A 26,342-nucleotide genomic window follows, 5' to 3' on the forward strand; every position below is an offset into this window, starting at 1 on the left:
ATCTAATAACTCATCCTCTTTCAGTTTAAAGCACTACCCCTTGTTCTACCACTACACACCCTTGCAGAAAGTCTCCTTCCAAGTCATGGAAGTCATGCTTGGTGTTTCCCTTACACCAGTGGAGACAGCATCTTTCTACTGCTCTCCAAGCTCACACCTACACTGCAAGCACGGTGTGACGGCTGCATGTGCTGACACACTTGAGCGAGTTTGTCCCTAGCAGCAATAGCAGTGAAAGCACAGCAGCAAGGAGTTCCACAGACCACAGGATGCCTGGTGACTTTGCACAGGGTGTGCTGATGTCTGTACTACTGCAGCTTCACTGCTGCTGATCGTCAGCCTGGCTCGGTTACGGCATGCAGGGCACCAACTAGACATTCTGTATCTGGGGACAGTTCTGAGTTGCCAGGGCAGGAAAATACAACTCTCATCCTGGTTTTGTTCTTGTTCTTGCTGTGCTTCCATCTTTCTTACTTGAAAGCCTGAGCCCTCAGCTGCTATGGTCTGGAATGCTTGAGATGTGAAAGCCATGTCTCCTGCCTGAAAAAAATCTTGTCTTCTGTGTGTATTGAAGGGATGGAACCACATTCATATGTGGTCAAATCCACAGCACAAGAAGGCCCTAAAATGAGGCAATGGCACACACCACAAGCACATTCAATCACCAATGAGAACCTTTGCCTGTCCAGACATACAAACCGAGCACAGATTAACCAGCCCAGACTGTGCAAGATACTTTTAATCCAGCATTTTAGGTGACTTGGCAGGATTGGCAAAAGCCTGAAAGGCAAAATGGTCAGAAGGGAATTTTACTGCAGTGTCTGCTCAAAACTACATAAGCTCTCAGTTACACTTTTCCGGCATGCACCAGTGAAGTGGAAAGAGCTTGAGCACGGTTCATTGCCAGAACGCAAAATTAAACTAAAGAACAGAAAGTCTGCTGAAGTTCAGCATGTCTGTCTCACTCACTAAGGCTCCTGTAACTCAAAAACCCCACAAAACACAAAAAATCCCAGCCCTCAATGCAAACGTTTGTGTGCTTGAAAGCTTGGAGTTTTCCCCAAACTTCATCAGTTCATCAGATAAAAGATGTTGTGCCTTTCTATATACCTTAGATCACCTTTAAGCACCATGACTGCATACTGCCAATAGAACAAAGCTTTTGCAGTAAAACAGCTTCAAATTTACTCAAAAGCTGTATGCAATTTTTAAAGGATGATGTTCTCCCTTTTTATATGCACATGCTTATTTGTATTTTCTAAAGAAAGATCACAGAGTTACTACTTTGTTATAAAAAATTCTTTTTTTGCAAGACAAATTAGCCATATTGTACCTTAGAATCACTTCTTTGACTTAGCACGAAGCCCTTAGGAACCTATGTGTGAAATGAAACTGCCAATATACATGTTATTAAGCATCTAATTCTTGTGTTTAACCAGGAAATAATGAGTTTTTATTTGCTGAAGGTCATTAGAGTATGGGAGACACCACACATGTGATAAAAATTTGTCCACTGTACAAAGACAAGCTAGATCGCATAATGCCATTTGATCTAAGCAACAGCAGAAAGGTCAATAAATGCTGAAATGATCTAAAATTTAACTGGGAAAAAAAAAAAAAAAAAAGGGCTTCTTCAAAGTCTTTCATATGTCTCCTGGAGGGCAAAGACAGCAGCAGAAGTAGAGAAGCTTTACTTGTTCAGGCTACAAGCACTGAATGATGACCTTGTCCCTATACCAAAAGTTCAGACAGCTGACAGAGTTAAGCTTGCAATGCTCACTGAAAAACAGGTTCCCTGTATATTGGAAACTGGAATACTATCAGATGCCAATAGAACAATCCCCTACAGACATAATAGAGTCTGATCCTTAAGAACACTGAGGTCACTTCATTACATTCCCTCAAGTTTAAAACCACTTTAAAATATTTGTATACCTATTACAGGAGCATTTTAATGCAGTTTTACCATAGGAGGAAATGCAGTAGCATAAATAAGATTAATTTCCTTATATTCTACCAGTGAAATAATTGGGTATTTTGTGCAAAAACTTTGAATAATCAAGGAGTCTAATAATAATAAATCAAATTACAAGCTGCCCTAGAGTTCAATACTGGGACTGGTGGAGATGTCTTCAAACACTGATCACAGATTTCACATTTTATCATTTGCTAGGGTTTGTGCACCCCAGTAGAGCCTCAGCAGAAAGCAGAGATAGCACATCTGTCTGTCATGACAAGAAATGCTCCTGGAGCTCTCCACAGGAAGAAAGCATGCATGGGCATCAAAAGGCTGCTTAGGGTTTCATAAAATGCAAAGGGCTTAAACCTGCAGACCTAAATTGCCAAAGTCAAAGGTACAGCCACCCCGTTTTATCAAATGTGCGTAAAACCTGGGTTACTCTGATTACCTCCACTTTTAGGGCACTTTCACCTCAGACTTTTCACAAGTCATTTGTCTGTGAAGAACACTGACATAAGCTCAAAACTCCATTGTATTTTTTCCTCACAGTTTTGATCTTCCTGGGTTATTTATCTCCTTGCTATTGTGCAGTCTGCTATTAGTATTTCTTCATTAGGTTAACATGCAGCTGTTAGTGATTATTTCACAGTAATCATCGTGAACAGCAGCAGGATCCTGCCATCCAAAGTCTCGGCATCTGTACCACTGTCAAGCACCCTGTCAGGACCTCTTCTGAAAGGCCAAACACATTTTGCTGTGCTTGCAGTGGCATTTACTCCCACTCTTCAAGCCAGGAATGAATCTAAGACTACACACCTTGAGAAATAAATCCATATAAATGCTAAAATTACAACGGAGCAGGAGTCACTGCTTCAGCCCAGGCTGTAGGTAACACATATTTCAAGCTCCAGTCACATGAATTAGAAGGACTATGAGAAAAACTGGAAGGAAAATAATTCTGCTATCTCACCAGTTCTACCTACAGTTTGTAATTCAACCCAGCTCACAAAGCAAATCCAGCAGTATCCCTTATTTTACAATAATATGCTAATTAGGACAGTAATACCCTCTCTATTACCCTTGCCTCAGCACATTTTAATTACATTGTAACCTAAGCAGACGTGACTAAACACCTAAATGTGTGTATGCCATCAGTGCAAGCATTAAAGACCAGGTAGGTATTTTGAGCAAACTGATATAGTGGAATGTGTCCCTGCCACGGCAGGAGGGTTGGACTAGCCGAGATTTAAAGGTCCACTCCAACCCAAACTATTCTGTGATTCTACAAAATAGGAACACTTTTCCACACGTCGATGGTTACACGGCAAAATCCTACTGCAGACAGAGCAAATTTGTATGTTAACATACAGAGGTAAAACCAGGAAATCCTATCAAGGTGTCAGGCGAGTATGACAACTTGTAATCACTACAAAGTTCTAAATTTTGTGCTCTTTAAGTGTTAGTATTGTTTTCTAGCCTGACATTTCCATGCTTGGATCCATGTCAGTCCTCAAGATCTAAAAAAAAAATTAAAAAAAGTCATCTACTTCAGAACAAAAGGTCACTTTTTACCACCTCCTTAAATTGTATGTATTTCCACCCCAAAACCCAGCTAGTTTACTCCAAGACAAATGCACTTTTAAAAATCAGGCTATGTTTTGTGGTTCATCATGTCCATTGTTTCCAAAAGTAAATAGCCATTATCCTTAATGATTCAGTAATCACTCCCTTCCCTTAAATGAAGGGCTTTGAAGGTGATAGGGGAAAGGCTGCTTGGGTCAGATAGCCTCAGTGGGAAAGAGCAGCCAGCTTTTGTGCTGTTGTATTTGCAGGAAGACTTGCTCTTGTTTTTATTATAGATAGGTTTTGTTTTGTTTCCCAAAGAGAGGAATTATAGGAATTCGAGAAAGAATAAAGAATTACCATGACACCCTTCAACAGAGTAGGAAGGTAGCCACACAACTCCCAATAGCTGTTAGAATGTGATAAATGACAGCATGAAATTGGATAAGAAACCAGAGCTCAGCAAAACGAGTAAAGTTTAAGATGTGCCCTGGGAAGGCTTCCAGATATTAGAAGTCTCTTGCTCTAACTCTCTTCACATAGACACACATTAAATTTCCTGAAGAGGGATTTTTTCCCCTTCTAAAAAGCTGTTTAGCAATGAAGACTCACACCTTTCACTGCCCCTGATTTGACTTATCTGTGTGCAGGAAAATAACTCGTATTGGCTATGTGTAAAGAGAGCTTTGTAACTTGTAAAACTCTTGAGAGAATTTATACTGTATCTGACTTGAAAATGCAGATTATTCCTCCTCCCTTCAGTGCCTTTGAGTCACTCAAAGATGACGTTAAACCCTGAAGGATTTAACAGCAGGAAAACTCAGCATTGGGTTCTCCACTCCCACCGAAGTTAAGGTCATGGATTTGAGCACTGCTGACTGCTTCTGAAAATTTCATCCAAAGGACCCAGTCCAAAGCAGGCTAATTCCCTGGACAACTAACTCATTTAGACTTGTACAGACTTTGGCTTCAGCCCAGGCTACATTAGCATCCTGCAGAGCAATGTGTTTTAACAATTTACCATCCAACAGCTCTTAAAATTCTCAGCATCTCTAACTGAGCCACAATAAAATGATGTTATTTGACTTTATTTTCATAGTGCATATAGTGCATTTTGGATTTTTTTCTGAGGAGCAGTGACTAAACCAAGCTGTTGCTTATTGTGGATTACTTAAGAGACCAGTGTTGTCACTTACAAGTAGGGCTTGCAAGCACCAAACACACAAAAACACGCATTCTCACAGGCTTTACAAAAGCACAACTCAATCTATCCAAGGAATACAGACAATTCAGTTAATAAGAAGTAGGCACACATCACACCAGTCACCAAGAGCCTTGTGGCATGGCATATTTCTGTCACAGGTTAGCAAGTGACTTATTCAGGAGCTACAGTCTACAAGAAAATACTGTAAGAATTAACCTACAAATAAATAAATAAATAAAAAGAACTCTAAGATGATCAACAACTGCATTGTGTTACATTTCTTGATGCTGGTGGAACATGTCCAGGGAAGAATAACCAAAGCTTGGTTACTCCTTGGTTTCAATCTTGCTCTACTAAGAGAGTAAAAGGTTTCTCCATCATAACAAGGATGAAGTTTTAAAATTGTCCTAGGCAGGCAATGAAGAACTTCAATAAACTGCTTATATTGTAGGATTTATTTTTTTTTCTGAATTCAAAGTTAGTTGTTATTCAGCAATATTCAGAATTCAGCACCATTTGTCACACAATTCAAGGTCCAGTTTCAGAAACTGTCAGGTCTGACTAACACAGGGGAGATAGAGCTTTGCTGATAGGTGCAGAGAAGCATTAAACTGACATATTTTCAAAGACTGTGAATTATACATGAGTTTCTGCATGAACCAGACAGGTTTAATGTGCCACACATTCTCCATGTATTACAGTTGAGTCTCTTAATACAACAATTGCATTTTATCATTCTGTGAATTTAAAGCTGGAGGAAGCATGAGACTGACATCTCCAGAGACTTGTATCTGTTCCAGAAGAGAATAGCAACTACGATTCCTTCCACAGCATTCACACCAGTGCATCCAACCCAGAATAGGCCAAATGCCCAAGAGAATGGGGGTTTCAGCTCCCATCCTCATGCAGCTCTCAGCCATTCTTCTGAGAAGACGATTGAGGACATTGACACAGGGTGGGTAACCTAACATTACATAGTAAGACTGGTCTCCCATAGCACCTGGAAGAGCCAGAAGGAATTTTCCCTCAAGACTCAGCACGCAAGGGGAAACTCTTTTTGAGGGAATCTCTCCCATCATGAGGTACCACCTCAGCTGCAACTTTACATATATTTTATAATGTGTTGATACGACCTGGGGAGTAAACCTACAAACCCCCAGAGTCTAATACTACCACACTAACATTTAACATAATCCCATCCACTCTAGCTATTCTTCTGTAACACCCACAGCATGTTCTCTAACAAGACCTCTGTTGCTCAGCAGGCCATGTCCACCTCTGGGTTTCCTGATGCAGCAAAATCATTGACCTCCTTAAGGCAGAGCTGACATGTCGTCTCAGTGTATCTAATATTTAAGTAAGCTTCCCAAAAGGCCACTATTTCCCCTGTAAGACTGTTCTGCCTTGACGCTGTGAAATTCTATCTTCAGCTCAGGCATACAGAACAAATGTTCCTGTGAAGCATATGCTTTGTTTTTTTAACTGGCTGCATCTGATCATCACCCTTTTCTGCCAGCTCTGAAATGCTGCTAGAACATCACCCACTTGAATGGCAAGAGCTGCTGGCAGGCTTGCAATGAAGAGACTGGGCTGCTCACTGAAAAGCTGAAAAAGAAAAATCACAGTCACTGTCTACCTACCTCTGACACGTGATCGACAGGCATGTCAGATCCAACACCCTGGTGCCTTCACAGAGAGCAGAGCAGTGTGAAAGCACACCAACCACATCCTGCAGACAGCTTGTAGGGGTACAGGGGAAAACACAGCCCCTTGGTAACAGCCACTGCAAAAGGTCTGGGAAAGCAGAGTTTTCTTCTGCACGCTTCTCTGATCCAGACAGCTCTACAATAGCAACTGCTTACACATTCAGCATTGATTTCACAGGCCTTAAATGGTTTAGATGCTCTCATGGGTCATCTGACCACACGCCAGAAGATGGACTGTGACCACAGCATAATTTTTGCTTTTTACTACACCACTGGGATATGGTTTCAGTTAGAAACCAATGTGGGGGATTATTTAGCTCCAACCTGTTCTGTCTAACCCCCAATCCATTTTAATGGCATCCAAATGCAGTTCAGCAGATTATGTGAGGCATTAGTAAACTGAGGTAATTTCATCAATCACACCAACAGACAATATGACATCAATGCAGAAGTACAGGTATATGTGAATTCAAAGAATAGAACAACAAGGATTGAAGAGGACTCATTAAGGTATTAAAAACTGGAGTTACATGGAAATAATGTGATTAAATTAATAAATTTACTCTAAACACCTTTTTTTTTCACAATGAACTGTCTGCTATTACGAAAGAGTGTAGTCCTGGGACTAAGAACATTATTGCACATCTGTACCAGCTAAAATACCCACCACTACATACGTAACACTAAGTAAAACTTGGTAGAGTACATTCCAGTGACAACATTCATCTGCTCCCTGTCAGACCACAGTATTTTAGTAGGTTTTGCTCATGGCACATTAATGCTACAACTGTTGTAGCTCAGAGCTTAGATGGCAAAGTTAGCAGTGGAGGATGGGAGAGTAACAAAATGTCATTTTAGCATTGTTCCTAGAATAAAATCAGAGAGGAGAGAAACTACTAAGGTAGTAGTCAAATGTGGAACTTGCAAGACTGACAAACAGCATAAAGGAAAAGGGCAACAGCCACCAACCAGATTTCTTTTTCTGTGGCCAATTTAACTGCTCCAAGTCCATGTTTCAATGTCTACGTAGCTTCCCTGTGGCAAGATTCTTCAAGGAGAAACCACACACAACACCCAGTTCTCCCACAAACTCATCCCACATGACCATCATAGCTATGGGTACAAACAAGGGCAGCTCCTTCTGTTCTCCAGTCAGTTTATGGTCAGCTGATCTGAAACTACTCATGCCAAATCCAGCATCATAAACCTGTTATTGGATTTGCTGAATTCCTGCTGGGTGAGGTATGCTTTCCACAAGATTATTATTCTGAAATACACTGAAGGAGGCTACGTGCAACAGCTTCTAATGAAAATTACCGTTGTTTCTGTTTTCTGCAAATGAGTGCAGGAGGAACAAGGATGATATGTGCTTGAGCCCTTGGGGCAAGAACACAGTTACACTGGTACCTAGGCAGTCTTTCCCTCCTGCATCATTTTTGTGCACCCCAGACTTCTTATCCCCTCTGACTGCTGTCTGACAAACACAGCACTAACAAGTCATAAGTGAATTCATACGGGCTTCCCATAAGTGCTCCTAAGTCACAGTGCAAACCAGCCTAATTGTATCAGCAGCCTTCCCTGCTTTCCACTCCACTCTGCAAAGAGCCTTCCCAGAGGGCCAGTCAACCAGGTGAAGGAAGCAAGCACATTTCTGCTTGTCCCACTTTGCTGGAGGAGGGCAAAGGCTCAGTTAGCTCATGAATAATGCATTGTCTGTTTATGCAACTCCAGGGACCCACTTCGAATCAGCTTGTGGTCTCTGGAATTACTTTCAGCATACTTGGCCAGACTCTTTGGTAGGGAAATCAAAAAGCTGCTTTCAAAATTTTCTCTGCTCACTTGAAGCTTTCACCCCTCTCTGCTATACATAATCCAGAAGAAAGGAGACATGATTTCCTGGTCACTCCAGTTTCACGCTAGTACCATTTGGCTGACTTCAGTAGATTTACCGCCCATGTACACTGCTGTGACACAGTGAGCTTCAAAGATGGCTTAACAGCATACAGGGATGTACCAGCAATTCAGAAACTAGTCAGGAGGACAGCAAGCTGCATGCAGTATCATCAATGCCTCCTAAGCAGATGGTTAAGCACGAATTATCACAATAAGGGCTAACAAAGTCTTTTCTTACTTGTTGTAAAGGTGGAATATGAAATAATGAACAAGTGTAAGAGGGAGAGATCAAACTCATAGGGGGTGAAACTACAAGATATTCCTCCACCCTGAAAAAAAAAAATCTTTAAATACTGGCTCTCATCCCAGAGGTTTGACCCCAGGGGATATGATGTCAGTATGCCAATGCAATAGCAGAAGCAAACCTTGAAATGTAATGTCAACTCCTCCTTGTAAACCTCATCTAATCCAAAATATTTCACATGAGAAAAACTTGCATAAAAAGGAGCCAGGAGGAGAAAAAGAGCTCAGCTATACAAAGTCATGCACACTGGAGACATACCCATGTTAGGAAAAGACTGAGTTGTTCATGGGGCCAAGTCAAGCGAGTCAGTAACAGCTCTCTTAGCTCCCCCTTCCAGGCCCAGCGTTTAAAAATGTGCCACTACAGGCTGTGAGCCTAGTGAGAAATGGACACCACTTAGTTTGCTCTCCCTCTACACTGGGCGTGACTGAACCTCAGATCAGTCTGGAGACACCTACAAGCAATTTCTGGCCTACAAGGCGCTGGTTGGAGCTGCCTGGAGTATATTCAAGTACTGCATGCATTAGGAAAGCATCCCAATGAAGAAGGCTACAGAGGTGCTGTTAACAGCATCATTGGGGCATTTAACTGTACTGAAACATCAAGTAAGTTTGAGCCCACCTAACTGCTGCACACCTGAAATACACTGCATGGGAACCACTGCCAGATCAGGCAGCATCATAGCACAGGCCAGGCTAATACACATATCTTTACAGGCCCTAGCTATGAGGAGCTGGGTGGCTTCAACAAAACAAGGCAGATGGCAGGGTTGTGACACAGAGTTAAAAGTAGCAACCAGGAGCAAGATCTTACAGAGCTTTGACCAGTGCTGTTCTCTTTGCACTGTCCTAGAGGCCCTCCTCACACACACACACACCAAAAAAAAAAAAAAATTGAAGTTCAAAGTTTTACAGACATTTTTTACCCATTTTCTACACACAGGTTGAGTTCAGGCTAGGTGACACCGGCCATCTGCCTACATCACATTTCACCAACCATCTTGGGAAGACAGCTCATATACCTGAAAGTATGAGACAGCTTAAATACCTGAAAGTATGGAAGGCTGTGGCACACACAGACACATGCCAGGTCACTTCAGACAGACCTTACTGTGTTTGGCAAAAACTTCTGGAGTTACTCACCAAGCTCTTATCAAATGTCTCATGGCTTATTGATGCTGCAACACCTATTCATCATCTCTGTTTAATAAACAAGAACTTCTAACTGTGCCTGACTCCTCTCTGCCTTCCTAATCTTCTAAAGGAAGGCTAACTTTCCATCCTTCATCATCCCAGCCATGTTATCAGTAACCTGCTGCACTTGGTGCCCAAAGCATTTTCTGCCTGACTAGAATAGTTCTTGCCACCTCAGTGGGAAGTTTGCAGCGCCAGACAGGTTGCTTTATTTCTCCACTCAGGATTCTTGATCTTTGAAGTTCATCCCCACAGGGAGAGAGCCTTTACAGAGTCCTTCTCTAGAAAGTTCAAGACAGCTTGAAGACAGTAAAGGTAACACACTTTGTTTAACCTTTTTCACCACCAAAGCATACAGCTAGCATTTTCACTTCCAGGGAAGGGTCATTCATTCACTGCATCTTCATGTTGGAGACGTGCGACAGTTCTCACTGAAGTCCAAAGATGTCTTCCACCCTCTCAGTTTACCCTTTCCCAGAGTAATGCAAACCTCACTTCAGGTCCTGCCCCAGCCCTCTCCTCCCAACTGCATCTCACTGTCAGGGGACCACCACCACCACATGAGCCCCTGCAGCACATCCTAGGGGCAGCTGGTACACAGCCCTTTCCAGGCAAGCAGCCTGGTAGTGGAAGGGAGACAGGGAACACAGCTCCCAGGCAAGAGGGAGGGCAGACAAGGGAATTTGAAAGTAACAAGAGCTACACCCTCTTTTCCATTTTTTGCAAGCCTCCTCCCAGCAGCACAAGTGCTGCACTGACACTTGTTCCCTCCTGCTCCAAAAGTTTCCCATTCCCTCCCCTGACAGCCTTTATTCAGCTGGCTTCCTCAGGCCAAATTTGTCAGTATGACGGGGTGCCTTTCCATTTTCTGTTTTCATCTATTTTTCCCGTTTCTAACAAGGGAGGTGTCTCACACTCAGCCCTGAGAGCAGCCCCTCCCCTCTTATCATTTGACTGAAACACATCCTCCTCTTCCAGGCAAATATTATCTGAAGTTTTCAAGCAGTGTGTTTTCAAAGACAAGAAATGCCAAAGAACACTGCCAATGCCAAATGCTTTTTCACCACTTCCCAAAAGGCTGGGCATGGCTTGCCACTTTGCTGTGACATTCAGGGAACCTGCAGCAAGCATCTGTCTCCTGCAAAGGGGACAAAAGGAAGACTTAGGTGGTTTCTACTCTTAATACAGGACTTTAACCTCAACAGCCCATGCCCTCGTAAGTCTCTTCTTTATTTGGCACTGTTTCCAAACAAAAGTAACAAGACAAACAATGGCCACTAAATGTAAGAAAGTCAGCCACGCAGAAAGAAATACAGTATTCTCTGATCTGACTACAATTTGCTGCTGTGCAGATGGCAGTGACAGCATGGCCCAATTGTGGCCTACCGCACATTTCCATCACAAGTTCTGTTCCCTTTATCCCACTCCCAGTACTTACGGCTTTTTACTCCTCTGAGTAAAAACCAGTAAAAACCTGGCAAAAAGGCATCAGCCATAAAACAAGTATTGCACTAAGAAAGTCAAAAAGTATTTGTTTGTAAAGAAAACCAACTTGGTCTGGTGACTTCTTCCGATCTCACGGAAATGCTGAGACAATGCAAGCAACAGGGTTTGGCTTTCCATCTCTTGTAATGCTGCTTCAGTAGAAGCAGTTTCTTTGGAATTTTGGACAAAACAACAACTGCTAAACAGAAAGTGACTTCAAACAGATGACTTTTTGCCAATAGCAGATCAGAAGGCTTTCAAGTGCTTAGGCTTCAGGCATGTGGAAGTTCCATTAGGGTCACGCCTGACACACTTCTAATACTGATCAAGCTCTCAGGGGCGAAATCTGGAAGATTTGGAATGGGCAAAAATTTCAGAGACAGTGAGATCTTCAGGGCTGTGAATCTTCAAGCACTTGAACTTGAATTCTGCTTGAGTTTCCACAGTTAGCCTCCCACCAAGTGAAAGACACCTCTGCACTGATGCCTAACAAATCCAGTGCCTAGAAAACAACTGCATCTATTCCACTATTTCCACAAATGGAGAGAAGGATGAGCTGCCATGGGGTCCAACCCTGCCCCGGTGAGTAACCCCTTTCCCACTTTAACCTAAAACACACACTGCTGTACTGAGGCAGTCTTGAATAAGAGCTCTGGATGCTCATTCTACCTGTGATCACTCACTGCTGTTAATGTGCTTCAAATGAACGGGCTCCAACACCTGCAGCTACCAACAGAGGTGAGAGTTTTCCCATCATTGTAAAACTTCTTGTGGGAGATGTAATAAGAACAGGAGAAAAGGAATGCCACTGATGTGTTAAAGGTTATAGAATCTGCAAAACTGAGAACCAGACACACACGGGAGTCCCATCCCCAGCTGCTCAGTGTTCTTCACCTAGTCAACCTCTAATCCCAAGGAGGAATAAATAATTACTACATCCATATTTTTGTGGGAAAGAATTTGAGTTACGTGAGCACAAGATATTGACATGAAAAAAAAAGATTAAATTCTCCTAGGAAATGTAGAGGTAAATCTCAGATTGCTCAACACAGGCCTTTTTTTCTGCTTTTCATGTCTGAAAAGCAACAGGCCAGCTGAAATCACTTTAATCGTACCAAAGTGAACATTTCACCATAAATACCTGAATTTTCACTATCTTGTGCCCTGTGAAGCAATTTACACTTACTTGAGCATCCAAAAGAAGAAACAAGATCCAAGACTGAAAATTCAAGGCATTTTGAATCAGTTTCTCTGTTTAAAGCACATATGGCTAGATGTTCCCCACATCATCCACAGCATTTTAATTAATATCCGAACTATTGTCCACATCAATTCATTTCTCACAGCCTTGTAATTACAGGTTTAGAGATTGGGACATTACAGCTGCATTAAATCAGAACAGAGGCTCATGCTACACAATTCTCCTATCAGAGTAAAAGAGTTTGTCTCAGACAAAGGCTAATTTTCTGACTTCTCTTCCTCTCTGGCCATATTTTAATTTTTTTTTTTCCAATCAAGAAAATACCTCTAGTGCTTGCTACAAGAAAACTGAGGGAGTACAATTATCCACACTAATTTCCTTAAAACTAGTTTCAGGGCCTGGCAGGCTTTACAGTGCCAGACCAGCCTGGGAATAAAAGAACAGATAATGAGAAAAAGACAGACTGGCAAGGCAATCTTATTGCTATATATATGTATTCCATGAACAATACTAAATTACAAACTAATATATTTTATCTGCTGGCAGGACTGGAAGAATGCAGCACTCTCATTTTTTTCTTGCATCAATAGTTGCAGCAATTTCACAAGCCTATTGCTACAGCACAATCCCATCTGAAGTTTGTTCTAGAGATTTTTCATAGACAGAGGATATATCTCATTACAATCACGAGAGTATAATCCATATGATCTGCTTGTCTCCTACAGACTTCCTAGCTGCAAGCACCACATAATCCATGTGGAACACAGGCTAACGTACTAAGACCTGAAAGACAGTGATAAAAACTTAGATGCATCCATCATCCTGGTCCAGAGCTGCAGTGCAAGCAAAACTAATATTCTCTAGGAGTAAAAACCAGTTTCCTGTACTTCACTGCTGTTAATTCTTTGATGTATCCTTTTCAATAAAGAAATGCAAAAGTAATTCCTCCCCAAAGTAAGCAAAAGCCTTAAAATCCAGTCCTTTGCCATTAAACCAAAGAGCTCACAAAGCCAATTAATAACTCACATGTCACATTACATTTAAGACTCTTCAAGAAAGCCTTAAATGATTTGCCAAAATCACTTGATTTAGCAGTTACAGCATCATCCCACAATTTTCTGTCAGGCACCAAGGATTCTAATGCCTATTTATTTATTTACCACCCTTGGTAAAAAGCACAAACATCCATATCTACCTGGAAAGACATCATTCATGATTCTGTACAGTGCAATTCCACCTAGTGCAAATTTCCTGTAAGCACAGGGAATAGTACATGCAGCTCCAGCAACTACCAGCACCCTACTCACTTTTACCCAGCACTATCAGATGATTCTGCACAATGCAGGAGACCGTACATAAGCACTCTACAGGCTGAAAAAATGCCTAGACATGAAATTGCGGATCTTTTTTGATACTTTATCCAAGCACTCCTAACAGCAGTTGCAAATCTGAACTTGCTCATATCAGCTTCAGCTGATGCTCGAGATTTTATTTGCAACCAACATCACATATGTGTACGCTACTGTCTATCTTCCAAAACAGTAGTTTCTCCAGTCAGCCCAAAAAGGCCCTGCCCATTTGCTAAAGAAAGGGGTTTTCCAGTGGGCAGAGGGCCATAACAAATACTAAAGAGAAACTCCATAGTTCATTAAAAATAAATACACAGGTCTCCCAGGTGCTGAGCCATCACTGCTCATAGTAAGCTGTCTTATTAAGTTTTTTTGTTTTGTTTTGTTTTTTGTAGCATCTGTTAGATAAAGCTCCAGCACTGGAAAGCTGATTACTGACATTAATAACCCACAAAATATTCAGTGCCTCAAATAGTCCTTGCAATTCCTTCATGAGCTGCCCTGTACACATTAAAAAGGGACACCAAGAGTAGCAGTAAAGGTTATCTGCACTGTAAACCAGGTTACTCTGCACTCTACCCAGTCCTCTCTTCCCACTCTGGTTTTAGAGTCCCTCCACAATCTCGAAAAGGAAAAGCCCTGACCAGAGTGACAGCAACTGGTCCTCCTCCAGCAGCTCTGATGTGCTTCCCGTGATTATCATCCTCAACAGCATTCAGCTGCAGCAGATCCCACAGTGAAAGAGAAGGGCAGACCTCAGAGGCTTCACCTTCTACCTCTGCCACCAGCTTCCCACCCAAACTTCAGCAAGACCCTTCATTTTCCTGTGCTCCCTCATCCCTGGTCTGTAGTTTTGGGCATCCTGAAAGACAAAACCACCTTCAGGAAGGCAGGTAAGTGCAAGCTAATTAAAAACACACAACCTGTGTTACAGAGAATGGAAGCTCAGGACAGAAATTCTGAAGATTAATTCTCATCATACCACTCTTGCTTAGAGCAAATAGCAGTCTCATCAAACACACAACAAGGATATAGTGGAACAGTTTCATCCCCACCTGACATGTAAAGGGTCAGGTCCCTCTGCACACAAATGGAAGCAGGTGTGGTCTCAGCAGCTGCCAAAACATCTGTGCACGTCATCAGGCCTTGTGAAGGATCACTTTCGCCTACGTGAACAAGTCCGTAATTTCAAACAACGACAGCCACGGTACCATCACAATTAAATTTATATGACAAGCTGAGAGACAGCACTATAATCAAAGGCATAAATAAGTCTGCTAGACAGCATCAAATCTCACAAGCAAGCAGAACAGCATTCATGAGACAGAAGCAAGATGGCTTGTGAACACAACTTCCTCATTTCAGGCATACAATACGTCAAAGTATTTTTTCCTAATGGGTATGTGGCAGAGTAAAAAATATATTCAGAATTACATTTCAGGTCCATGGTTCTCTCAAGCTACACCAACAGTCACAGGCCATGTCCACACATATTTATCAAAGATGTCACCCCTACAAAAGAAGCATCTCATGACACAGATTTTTAAATAGAATTCTTCAGCAACATTAATTTTAAATTCAGGACACCTTCTCATGCATTCGGATAATGCTGTATCCACAAACTAATCTCAGGGAGTGTTGCTTAGCACTCTGCCTGAGAAGGAAGTCTTTATCCAAGCATCTCATACTGTTTAACCACAAAGCATCTTTCCCAGAACTAAACTGTCAAGTTCCTTCAAGGCAAGCAGCAAGTCAAAAGAGTTCTGCAAGCTCTGTCACACTCATTTAGTGATAGATTTTTGTAGGCTATGGCCAAGGTATCTATGCACCTCTGCTCAAAATATTTTCCATTTTTCATTCCTACAGATATGCTGCCATAATATGCTAGAGAAACACAACTATATCGAGCTATCAAATTGCACAGATGTAGCTATATCTTCAGATTTTTTTGATGAACAGATACAAAAGCAGTTTGCAAGCAAATTCCCACTTACATGAATTACTGTGCCTTACAGATATTCTGTATAAGGAATCAGTGATTTTTGTCTTCAAGAAGACTACTTGTAATCAAAGGTTTGCAGAGCTGTGTCCCAAGACTCCCACCAATCATCTCCTAAATTGACAGAGATGTCTTTGCTGAGAGTACACAGATCTGCAAGGCCAGGCCCCTCTCCCTGAAGCCAGCTGGGTTTTCTTTTGGGCCACAATGTGTTCTCAATAATGTCATCATAAATATCAACTATCTCCTTTGATTCACTAGAGCTTTAATTGCATTTACAGTGGAGCAAGCACAATCAGAATCAAAGCTTTTACATACAACTTTCAGGCACATTTCTGGAATTTATTTTGATGCACACAAGTTTAGCTGCAACTGTTTCTGATGTTCTCCCAGCTATTTTTTCTCCCCTTTCCTATCCCCACATGAAACACTAATAGTTGCATTGTCTTTTATGGGCTGAGGAAGTGAAGGAAGGGGAGGGACTTCCAGGAATTTTTAATTTATATATTTTTTACTTTAATGGTTTTTTTAAAATTTTTATACATATATGAAACTATAGGTACAGACACCAAGAGAAAGGATTTTGAGTGCTCAGCCCAGCCCTCGGTTTCACATTTTTAAGCAACATCACTCCAGCACAGCAAGGATAATTACTATTTTATAGTTCTCTCTCCTTGCTTGACTCCATTTGGATTTTGAACAGCTCTCTGTATTAAGGCTTCTCATTAGCCATGTGGAAGCCCAGTACCCCAGAAACAGTATTTAATTCAACCATGACCTCCCTTCTGGGCATTTCTTGGCAAAAAAATTGCCACTTGGAAGAGCTGAAGACAGCCAAACATTCACTGCAAGGAAGTGCCAAAACAAGGGTCTTTATTGCTGATAAAAGCCATGGAAACATCAGAATGCAAAACAAAGGTGCTGCCTTTTTTTCACTTCCATCTGCTTCACTAAAGCTGTGACTGCTGATGTGATGGAATTGAAGGCACCAGTTTTCACCCTGAGATAAACTCTAGCACAGCAGCAAATGACAGAAGCAATTTTACTCCCTGTGTTAAATCACTATGTTTACTCTTACATTACTACCAAGCAAGTTCCTCGCACCATGTTCTCATTTTCTGTGCTCTTCACCATGCTCATACTCAGGAGTTTGGCCTGATAAAGAACAAACTTTTATCATTACCCCGGCTATGCTAAAACAAAGGATGCTTTGGTCTATTTCCAAAGGAGAAAAGGGGATAAACTCTCAGCCTCCACAGTTCCCTACAACTCCTGTTACTCTGTAAGTCAAACCTGTGTATTAGTAAGATCTGGTGTTTATGATACCCTGGATGCCAGTTCCACTACCTGGAAGTGCAGCTATCCCAGGCATCCACAGTGCTCAAGGACAATTACACTCATACCTGCCAAGTGGATGAGTCTTGCCTGACACAGGCGGTCATGGCCAGAAGGGCAGCAAGGTTCATCCTCCTCTGCTCTTCACCACATTTTTGGCATAGCCAGCTCCTGAGCAAGCACAGACTTTTGTTCAAAGGTCTCCAAACTCACAGTGACCCAAAAGCCGAATCGAATTCCTCACAGTGTCCACAACCATAAACCACTTGAATGAATATATGGCCCATCTTTATGCAGAGCACAGCTATACCCATACACCTAGAGCTGGACTACACCTGTAACACCTGTGCCAGCTGAACACTCGAAAGATGCAAGTGACTGCTAATGCCTGCACAGGAGCAGGAATAACCTGCACCACACACACGTGCCACTGTGCTGGCAGAACAGCGCTCATGCCAAGTCACACCAGCTGGTGACCACACAATGCATTAAAGACATCATGCCCTTGCCTAATTATATAGTCATTTAAATGAATTTGTTTAAATCAAGACTTGAGACCTGAAATAATTTTTTTAAGGAGTGTGGTTTTGTTACATGTATGCATGCTGACCTTGCAAATGAAGTCACTGACTTTGACAGCTCACTCTTAGGAGCCCAGAGTTTGTTACATGGAAAATAAACAAAAAGCAGTGAGGTAAACCCTTCTGCTTCAGTGGTTTGAAGCAACAAGAACAATTCATAGCCACTCAAAATAGTGCTGTGGCAAACAGATATTAACAGGGGACGGGGTTGTTGCACTGCAGTGGCCTGTGATAAATACATCTTGGCTACCATGGAAATTTTACTCCATTTTCATCCTTGGTGCTCTGCCATCATTATTGCACAGTGGGCAAAATCTACTGCACATACAAAAGGACTGAAAGCTGCAATATGCTCTAACACAATTTACCTAGTTTTCAAACAAAAGCAGATAGAACAATGTATCTAGCATCTTGCAGAGCTTTTACCCTGCCTCTATCCAGGGTTGTGCTCAACTATCCATGTCAGGAGCATACAGCAAACCTGTCACATACTGTCAATCTCAGGCATCAGAATTCAATCAGAATGTTTTAAGAATAAAAACAAAAAAACAAACAAAAGAGAGAAAAGAGGCAACTGTGTGAGGCTTGAAAAATCCAGTAATTTTATTTGTTCAACGTATTTTCTCTTCTCTGCATTCATCTACATGTTCTTCCTTTATTTATTATTAAATATTCTTTCAAAATCTGGAACAGAAGCAGCTTGCAAGTCCTTCCTTTTACCTACACCACGGAAAACTCAGCAACTCAAGTCCATAAAACCAAGCAACAGGACAAAGTCAGGGGATCAGACAGTTCAGTACCACTGCAGGCATCACAGTGGCCACTGCCTGTTAAGAATGAAGGTACAAAGCAATGCAAGAAAGAATAACAACAATAAAAATAAAATGTCTTCTAATGTTTCCCAGGTTAGTGGAGTGCAATAATTTACTTTACAAGTTAAATAATTACCATACTTAACCTGGGCACAGCACCAGCAGCATAAACACACCTTTTATCAATACTGTTGCATCTTCTCATAGAATCAAGCACTGTGCACATTTTCTGTTTGTGCAACAGCACAGCTGTGCCATTTTAACAAAAAAAAAAAAACAAAAAAACAAAACCAGCTGCACAAGATATTGTCTATGTGATATTCACTGTACAAACTGTGACATCAAATGAAAAACGGGATCCTCACGAGCGCAGCCACAAGCCTAGACGTGCATGTCTACACCTTCAGCACCAACGCCAGTTTCATTACGGGAGATATTTTACTACTTCCAGCCCTTTTTTACTTTACTTACACTAGTCAAGTCTTCCTCAGCCATGCCAGAAGCTACACCCCAGAGTGCTACTCTACCTCTTATCTGTTTGCAACGCTAAATCAAGATATTATTGTGCTGCTAATGCTAATTTGTCACTGTTAGCACTGACAAGGGTGCCCTGGGAGGACCTGTGCTGGAAACAGCCCTGCTGTGCACTAGTCTTTGAACAGATGAGTTTTTCCAGCACCAGAGATGGTAAAAAAAATAAAAAAAGCTGCCTTTGCCACCATTGCTATCAGAATGTAAGAGCAGAATAGCACAACAATAGTGTTCAAAGCACACTGAAATGATAGAGGTCATAAGCATTTGCCTACACAAAGATATGGGAAAAACAAAAAAAAAACCAAAACAAAACAAAAAACCAAAAAAAACCAAACAAAAAACCCGAAAAAACAGCAGCCCTGAAACATCTATTAAAAGAAAGATTTCTCTTCTAAGTATCACCCCTGACTATGGGCTCTGCCTAACAAAGCATGACAGATCAAATCAAACACTGGCAGAGGTCAGCACTGCTCTCATTTTCTTCACTTCACCATGCCAAAGGTCCAAGCCCCCAGCAGTCAAGCAGCTGGAAGAAAGGTGTCTGTGCTCCAGCACATTTTGCTATTTAAATCACAGGGAGAAGCAGAGCTGCTGAGAGCTTGGGCTGCCATTTGTTTCAACCAACTCACCTACAGAGCACAGTAAAATTTGACAGCAGACAGTAACCTATAAACAGCAGAGATGCTGCTTTCCACATGTGCCCTCCTCCAGCTGAGTGGGCCAAGGCTACACCTGCAGCCATCCTGAGGAGATTCAGCCCAACCCACTTCAGTTGCCCACACTGGTCTGGAGACAAAATCTTGGGATCCCCAAGGCCAAGCACTCTGTTTACATAGGGAAGAAATGCAGCAACACACACTGACCTGACTGGACACAGGATCGCAGTAGGATCTTCATACCTGACACTGTGTAAAACAGCCACTTCCATCACAACTGGCTGGTTTTAAGGCTAGGCAAATTTGGGTGTGTCATCATCACAGCATAAGCTCACTGCCCCAGTATTCCAAGTTTTGTCCATTCTGGGCTCCCAACCCACCTACCAGTGTAACAACAGAACTGGTGGCTACTTTCACACAGAAAAGAGAAATTGGGGGAAAATGAAAACACGCCTTTGATTTGAAGGTCAGAAAGGAAACAAGAGGTGCGAGGTTTTCTGCTTTTTTAGTATTATTTTTATTAGCTTTGTTTTTAAACCTGACCGCTGCTCTTTAACTCAGCTGTCTCAGAGGCCCAATATCTCTGTAGGAATTTTACAGAAATAATACTGGCATTAAAGGTCTGCTGTACTGAGAGAAAAAGGTCAATGGAAGAGTTAGATGCCATTTTCTGTGGTATACCTTCATCACTCGAGTAGAAAGATGACATGCAGCCAATTGCCAGCAGGCTCTTTGGACTGCCTTTCCAATCAAAGTAAAAAAAGGCATCTCAGCCTTTGCTAGCTCTGCTGATTGAAGATAGACAGCACTTCATCTGACTTCTTTTGCAGTAAGATGACCATAATTCACATTTAATATGCCGCAAAGTCATCTGCCTTCTGAGTACAAGAGTGTGTCCTGCTGAAAGTCACTGCTGTTAGATCAAATTTAAACTCAATATTACAGGACAGAAATTACATTGTTATTAATAATAAATTGTCATGATAATGTTTTCCCTTAATAGAGCATCTCTTCCCCAAGAATCCTAATGCTTTATAAACTCTGGACTGAGTTTTATCTGCTGCTACAACCCTAACCTCTGCTCGCTTTGCATGGGTGCAGAGTAACATAGAAATTAATCAGAGATTGCATCAGATCTGTAAATTACTTCACTGCAGCTTGATGTCCCTCCCACCTCAGAGATAGATCCAGCAGTAATACTGTCAGTGCTTTAACAAGGAGTTCTCACAAACACATTTTAGGCAGCAGACCTATTCTATATGCCTATGTGGTGCCAGTGCTTCCCGTGAAGGGGGGGGAAGGTAAGGATGTGAGCACTACTGTTTATGCTCCTCTCTAAATAAAGATGCTCCATCATGACCACAAGCAAATATAGAAGAACCACGAATCAGCAAAAAACTTTAAGTGCTCCTTAAGAGGAGCAGCTTCTGGAGGGCTGGGAAAGTCATTCTGTGTAGTCCCCAGGCAGAAGGGACTCCTACCATGTGCTACTACAACATAAACATTTTAAAAACTAATACTGTGTAGATGTGGCTGCAAATACGTGCAGTAAATATTCAACACACAGCTCAGTGTTCCTGTTCTTAACTTGGGATGAAAGAATAAGCAAAACAACTGTAAATAGAATCAAGGATAACATCTCCTGAGATATGCTAAACATCTGGTACTTGAGTCTTCTTGAAAGCAAAACATTTGGTCCCCAGAAACATTTATGTGGAACTCAGGAGTAAGTTTTCTTTATCCAAGCTGACTTGACGCAAACACCAACAGGACCAGGCACGTAGAAACATCTGTGCCTTCAAGACAAAATGTCACCAAGGTCTTCTCAGAACCACACACAGTAAATCACTTCACCTGATGTGGCAGCTACTTGGTCTCCCCAACCAAGTGTTTCAGTCAGGATCTGAAGAATGTCATATCTAATTGACTGAGGAGGGATTACACTGGGAAAAGTCATGTGCTGACAGTTTTGAACTAGGTGATACTAGATGAAACTGTCTGTACTAGCAGCTCTACTGATGCTGGCTCAAATAGGCACTCAATAGGTGAAATATTTCATTCCCTGTATGCAAACACATCTCCCCTGCCTGATCAGGCTTGGGATACAACTGTACTGCTGAAGCATGCAGGGAGGGGAAAAGAGAACAACTTCTAGCAAACACACTGAAAGTTTCAGTTCAGTGAGAAGGAAAACCACCCTATTCAACAGCAGGATTGTTCTCCTGGTGAAGTAAGGAATGCTTACCTTAATATTCACCCATTGATCTTTTTTTGACCACCAAGGAGCAAGTCAGTCAGGACATCAGCTTTGTATTATGCTCCAGGGAGCGAATACAAAGCAATATTAAAAAGTTATAACAACTTTCATAATAATAAAAAAAAAGTTATAATAACTTTTATAATAATAAAAGAAAGAGCTCCTAAGTGAACAGGACAGACCAGCGGCAAGAAAGGCAAAAGGTCAATCAGGCCCATCTTGTAGAAGCAAACAAAGAATTTGATTCCTTTTATCCAGAAATGACAGAGGCCATCAGTGTATTTCACATAAAATACCACATGCTTTATTTGTGCTTTTGTTCACTGTTCAAACCAGCCTGGTTTCCCATTCTCTCTTGATTTCTCAGTTGGTTCCAAAGACTTGTCCAGCACTGAACCAACTCCTAAGAAAACTACCATAGAGTCAGATGCAGCTCAGGAACCTTGGCTGCAATAGAGAGGGGCAGCAGAGGTTTAGAGGAAAAGCTCTAACAGGGCAAGTTTGAAGCTTTATTTCTCTCATTTTCTCCCCTCAACAGCTGCCAGGAAGCCACAATTTGGGGACTTCCTCAGCCGGGGCATGTATTCATACACTTCTGTTTCCACAGCAGTTCATGGGCCACTATGACAAAAACACATTTCAAGTAGCAACACATCTGCATGTCAGGTGCATCTGTGAAAACAAAACAACTGAGTCCTTCCTGCCAAGTGGCCAGAGTTAAACACAGCTGTGGGGACACCTGTTTCACCCCACCTTCACCTCTGGAGTCCGCATCAGAAACAGGCCAGAGGGGACTTAATGTGCTGCAAATTCACAGTGTAAACTCAGCTCTAGATGGTTGATGGAAACACCACCAACTGCTTCCTTGGCTTTTACTTTTTAATAATGAAACTTCACCAAATGAGAACACAGCTTTAGGAAACAAGACCATTTAAAACAAAACACGGGTACCAAAGAAAAGTTGGTCCCTGTCTCTTCCCAGGCCAGATATGCATTCTGTAATAGAGAAGCCAGACATGCATGCTATTAACAAGCAACTCATGATTTCTCAACCTCTTCTACTTCAATGCAGGACATCATGTTTATAACTCCCAAATCTCCATCTGGTAGAACCTCTGATATCCCCATCTATGTCCTATCATTAGCTGCTACATAGTATTCTTTGTGTGAAATTTCAAGAGTAAGGAATGTCTTTTCATCCTTTGCTTTCCTCAGTCTATACAACATTGCCCCTGTTTACCAGAGACTTACGAACCTCCCACTTGAATTACAGTTTCTCCCACAAACCAGAAAATTCATTGATTAAAACAAAATAATCACTCCAGGGCACAGCAGCTCCCAAGACATGAAGGGCACATCAGGACCAGGAGACAGATCTGCCAGCAGAGATATTCCTCCCAGCAGTTTGGGAACTGCTGCTCTAGCTCCCTGTTTGTACCTAAAAGAACATGCAAGAACTTTCATAGTCACAGACCCAATGTCTGAATTAAAATAAAAATAAAAAAAAAAAATCAATAAAATTTACCTCTGAGATAACTGTGAGAGGAGTTATTTATAGTCCAAGATATATTTCTGTAACAATTTTTAAGTAAAACGCTATAAAAATTATCAGATGTTGCATGTTTGTTGCATGTTATCATCTTGTAACCTGTTTAGCTCCTGTTCAGTGACCATTCCATGCATTTTTAACAAACTTTGTTACCCTTACAACATACAAAAGACTGCTGGAGAAAGGGAGGAAACCCTTTATCTAGAGGCGACAGGGAACCAATAATGGTGCTGCTCAAACAAACAGGGAGAAAACACTTTTTTTCCTGCTCTGGTCTGTTGTTAGCAGATTGCATCAGCAACTTGCCATTAACATCTCAGCTACATCAACTCATAGAACCATTCATGAATTCAGCTCATGTTTGAGAACAGACCTTTTTTTTTTTTTCTTCTTTAATCTGCAAATATTCAGAGAAGGATAAAACATTATTACTTTATTATGCTAAACATGCGTCTGTCCCTCTGAGAAAAAGTACATCAACTGTGTTTCTTTATTATTTCAGAAATTTTGTTCTTCTAACAGATGCCTTGTGTCTGCCTGAAACCTCATGGGACTCTACCTCTAAGATCACAAGGCAAGCCAGGAGACTTCCATGAGCAACACCTGCAAGACAGTGTCACAGGAAAACTGACACAATTGTCGCCAAATTAATATGTGTCAACCGTGGAACCTTGTTACTTTACACTGTCCTTTAGATGTGTTTTGTGGGATATGTACTTCTACATTACGAATTCATTCACACATCATTCTGGCAAGCAAGTCAGGTTTCTGGTGCAAGAGTAGCATCTTCAGGAAAAAGTAAAGTAAGTGTATTATAAAAGAAAAGCAAATGTTCTGACTCAAAGAACAAGCATTTCTGAGTACAGAAAGCAACTCTGAGCAAATATTCCAGACAAATGCCTACACTGGTACTTGAGGGAGGATTTTTTTTCTTAAGGTACTGACTTAATTTCCTTAATTGCATAATTTTAAATGTTGAAAACACTAGCTGGCTGCGATATTAGCAGCATTTGAATGGTGACTAATACTAATGAGCATGCTACTAGCAATTTAACACTACGACACGCCACACACATTTATGAGGCTGAGAGCGATAGCAATCAGCCTCCTTAGCCGCAGCCCCAGAGCCGAACCAGCCACTCCGGCTCATAAACCTCCACGCTCTCAGCGCCAACACCTCACAGCTTTTTCTTCTCATTTTCACCTTTTGTCACCTACATTTGAGGGGACAAATTAAGAGTTCTTTACTGCGAAAGGTGCTTCCACTAAAATCCATCGGAAAGCCGATGTCCGAGGATCAGAGATCCTGAAGCTGGAAGAGTAAAGACCAGACTTGCGCTCACACAGGAGAAAGCGAGATGCGGCCCGCTTTTGCACGCCTTTGGAACCAGAGCAGCTCACCACAGTGCATGCCTACTTTTTCAGTCCCTCCTTCCCTTTGTACGTGAGCTTGGCTAAGCCTCGGCTGTAACAGCGTTTCCTCTGCTGTCACCGCTTCCTGCCTCCGTCCCTGGTTCGCAGCTGGGGTCCCGGGGGCAGCGCGGACACCCGCACGCCCCGAGCAGCGCGGGTGCCCCGGGGCGGGCGCGATGCTCGGGTCCCCGCTCCCCTGCCAGGCGCCGATGGGAACCGGCGGGCGAGACGATTATTTCCTCCCTTTTACCGCGACTTTCTCCTTTTTACCACGACACGGATGACACCTGCCCCCTCCTCCCGCACCCGCGGGTGTCAGGCCCGGCCCTGGCTTGCCCGAGCATCGCGGAGGGGCGGGTCCCCGGTGCCGAGGGAGCACGCCGGCGGGGACCGGGGATACGGGATGTCACACACCGAGCTGCCGCAGCGCCATCCCCCGCGCCCCGCCGGTCCTCGGCCTGCACCCGCCGCTCGGCCAGCCCCTCTCCGGGGACACGGGAATGGGGAAGAGGGCTGAAGAGCAAAGCGAAGGGAAAACTCCGCGCTGAGGGGGGAGGCTCAATTCCATTCAGCCCGAGGAGAGCGCGAATCCCGATCCGAGGCGGGGTCGCCTCCGCGATTCGCCCGCACTCACCCAGGGTCTTGACGGCGACCTGCCGGGTGAGCGGCGGCGGCAGGTTGACGCAGACCAGGTCGACGTCCTGGTGCAGCAGCACCTCGTCGATGCGGCTGGTGTAGAAGGGGACGCTCATCTCCTTGGCCAGCTCCTCCGCCTCCTCGGGCGTGCGGCCCCACAGCGCCTTCACGGCGAAGCCCTCCGCCTTCAGCAGCGGCACGATCACCCGCGCCGTCAGCCCGGTGCCGAACACCCCCACCCCGGGCAGCATGGCGGCGGCGAGGCGGGTGGCACGGCGAGGCGAGGCGAGGCGCTCCCTCCTCCTCTCAACGGGGAGAGGGAGGCAGCCCCCGCTCGATACCGCTCCTGCTGCTGCTCCTGCCGCCCCCGCCGGGGCCGGGACCAGCCGCCCCCCGCCTCAGCAGCGCCGCGGCCGCCGGCTGCCCCGCCATGCCCCCACCATCACACACAGGCCCGCGGAGGCCCTGGCGCCGCGCTCCCTTCGGCGGACGCGGGGCGCGCAGGGGCGACCGCCCTTCCCCGGGCGGGGGCGCGGGCTCCGGGCCGCCCCTCTGCCCTGTTCGCCGGCACCCGCCCGCCGCCGGGAGGGCGGCGCGTCGCTGTCACCTCCCGGGTGTCCCTGCACCGCCCGCACCGCCCCCGCCGCGCCATTGGCGGCCGCGAGCCCCGGCACCGCCCCGCCGCCGGCACCGGCGCCGCCGGGCGCGCCCC

At 43.4% G+C, this 26,342-nt stretch overlaps 1 protein-coding gene across 1 annotated transcript in view; it reads right to left on the bottom strand.

Annotated features, from left to right (window-relative positions):
- GFOD1 (Gfo/Idh/MocA-like oxidoreductase domain containing 1) overlaps window positions 1-25,960 on the bottom strand; it is a 71,271-nt gene extending 45,311 nt beyond the window's left edge. Inside the window, exon 1 of the mRNA XM_005525284.3 lies at window positions 25,629-25,960. Within this exon, the coding sequence (XP_005525341.1) occupies window positions 25,629-25,881 (253 nt within the window). The 5' untranslated portion in view covers window positions 25,882-25,960. The remainder of the gene's footprint in view (window positions 1-25,628) is intronic.
- Between the last annotated feature and the right edge of the window lie 382 nt (window positions 25,961-26,342).

Source organism: Pseudopodoces humilis, chromosome 1, assembly GCF_049639895.1.
Source record: "Pseudopodoces humilis isolate 2021_Gansu_Grassland_sample_001 chromosome 1, ASM4963989v1, whole genome shotgun sequence".
Classification (NCBI taxonomy): Eukaryota; Metazoa; Chordata; class Aves; order Passeriformes; family Paridae; genus Pseudopodoces; species Pseudopodoces humilis.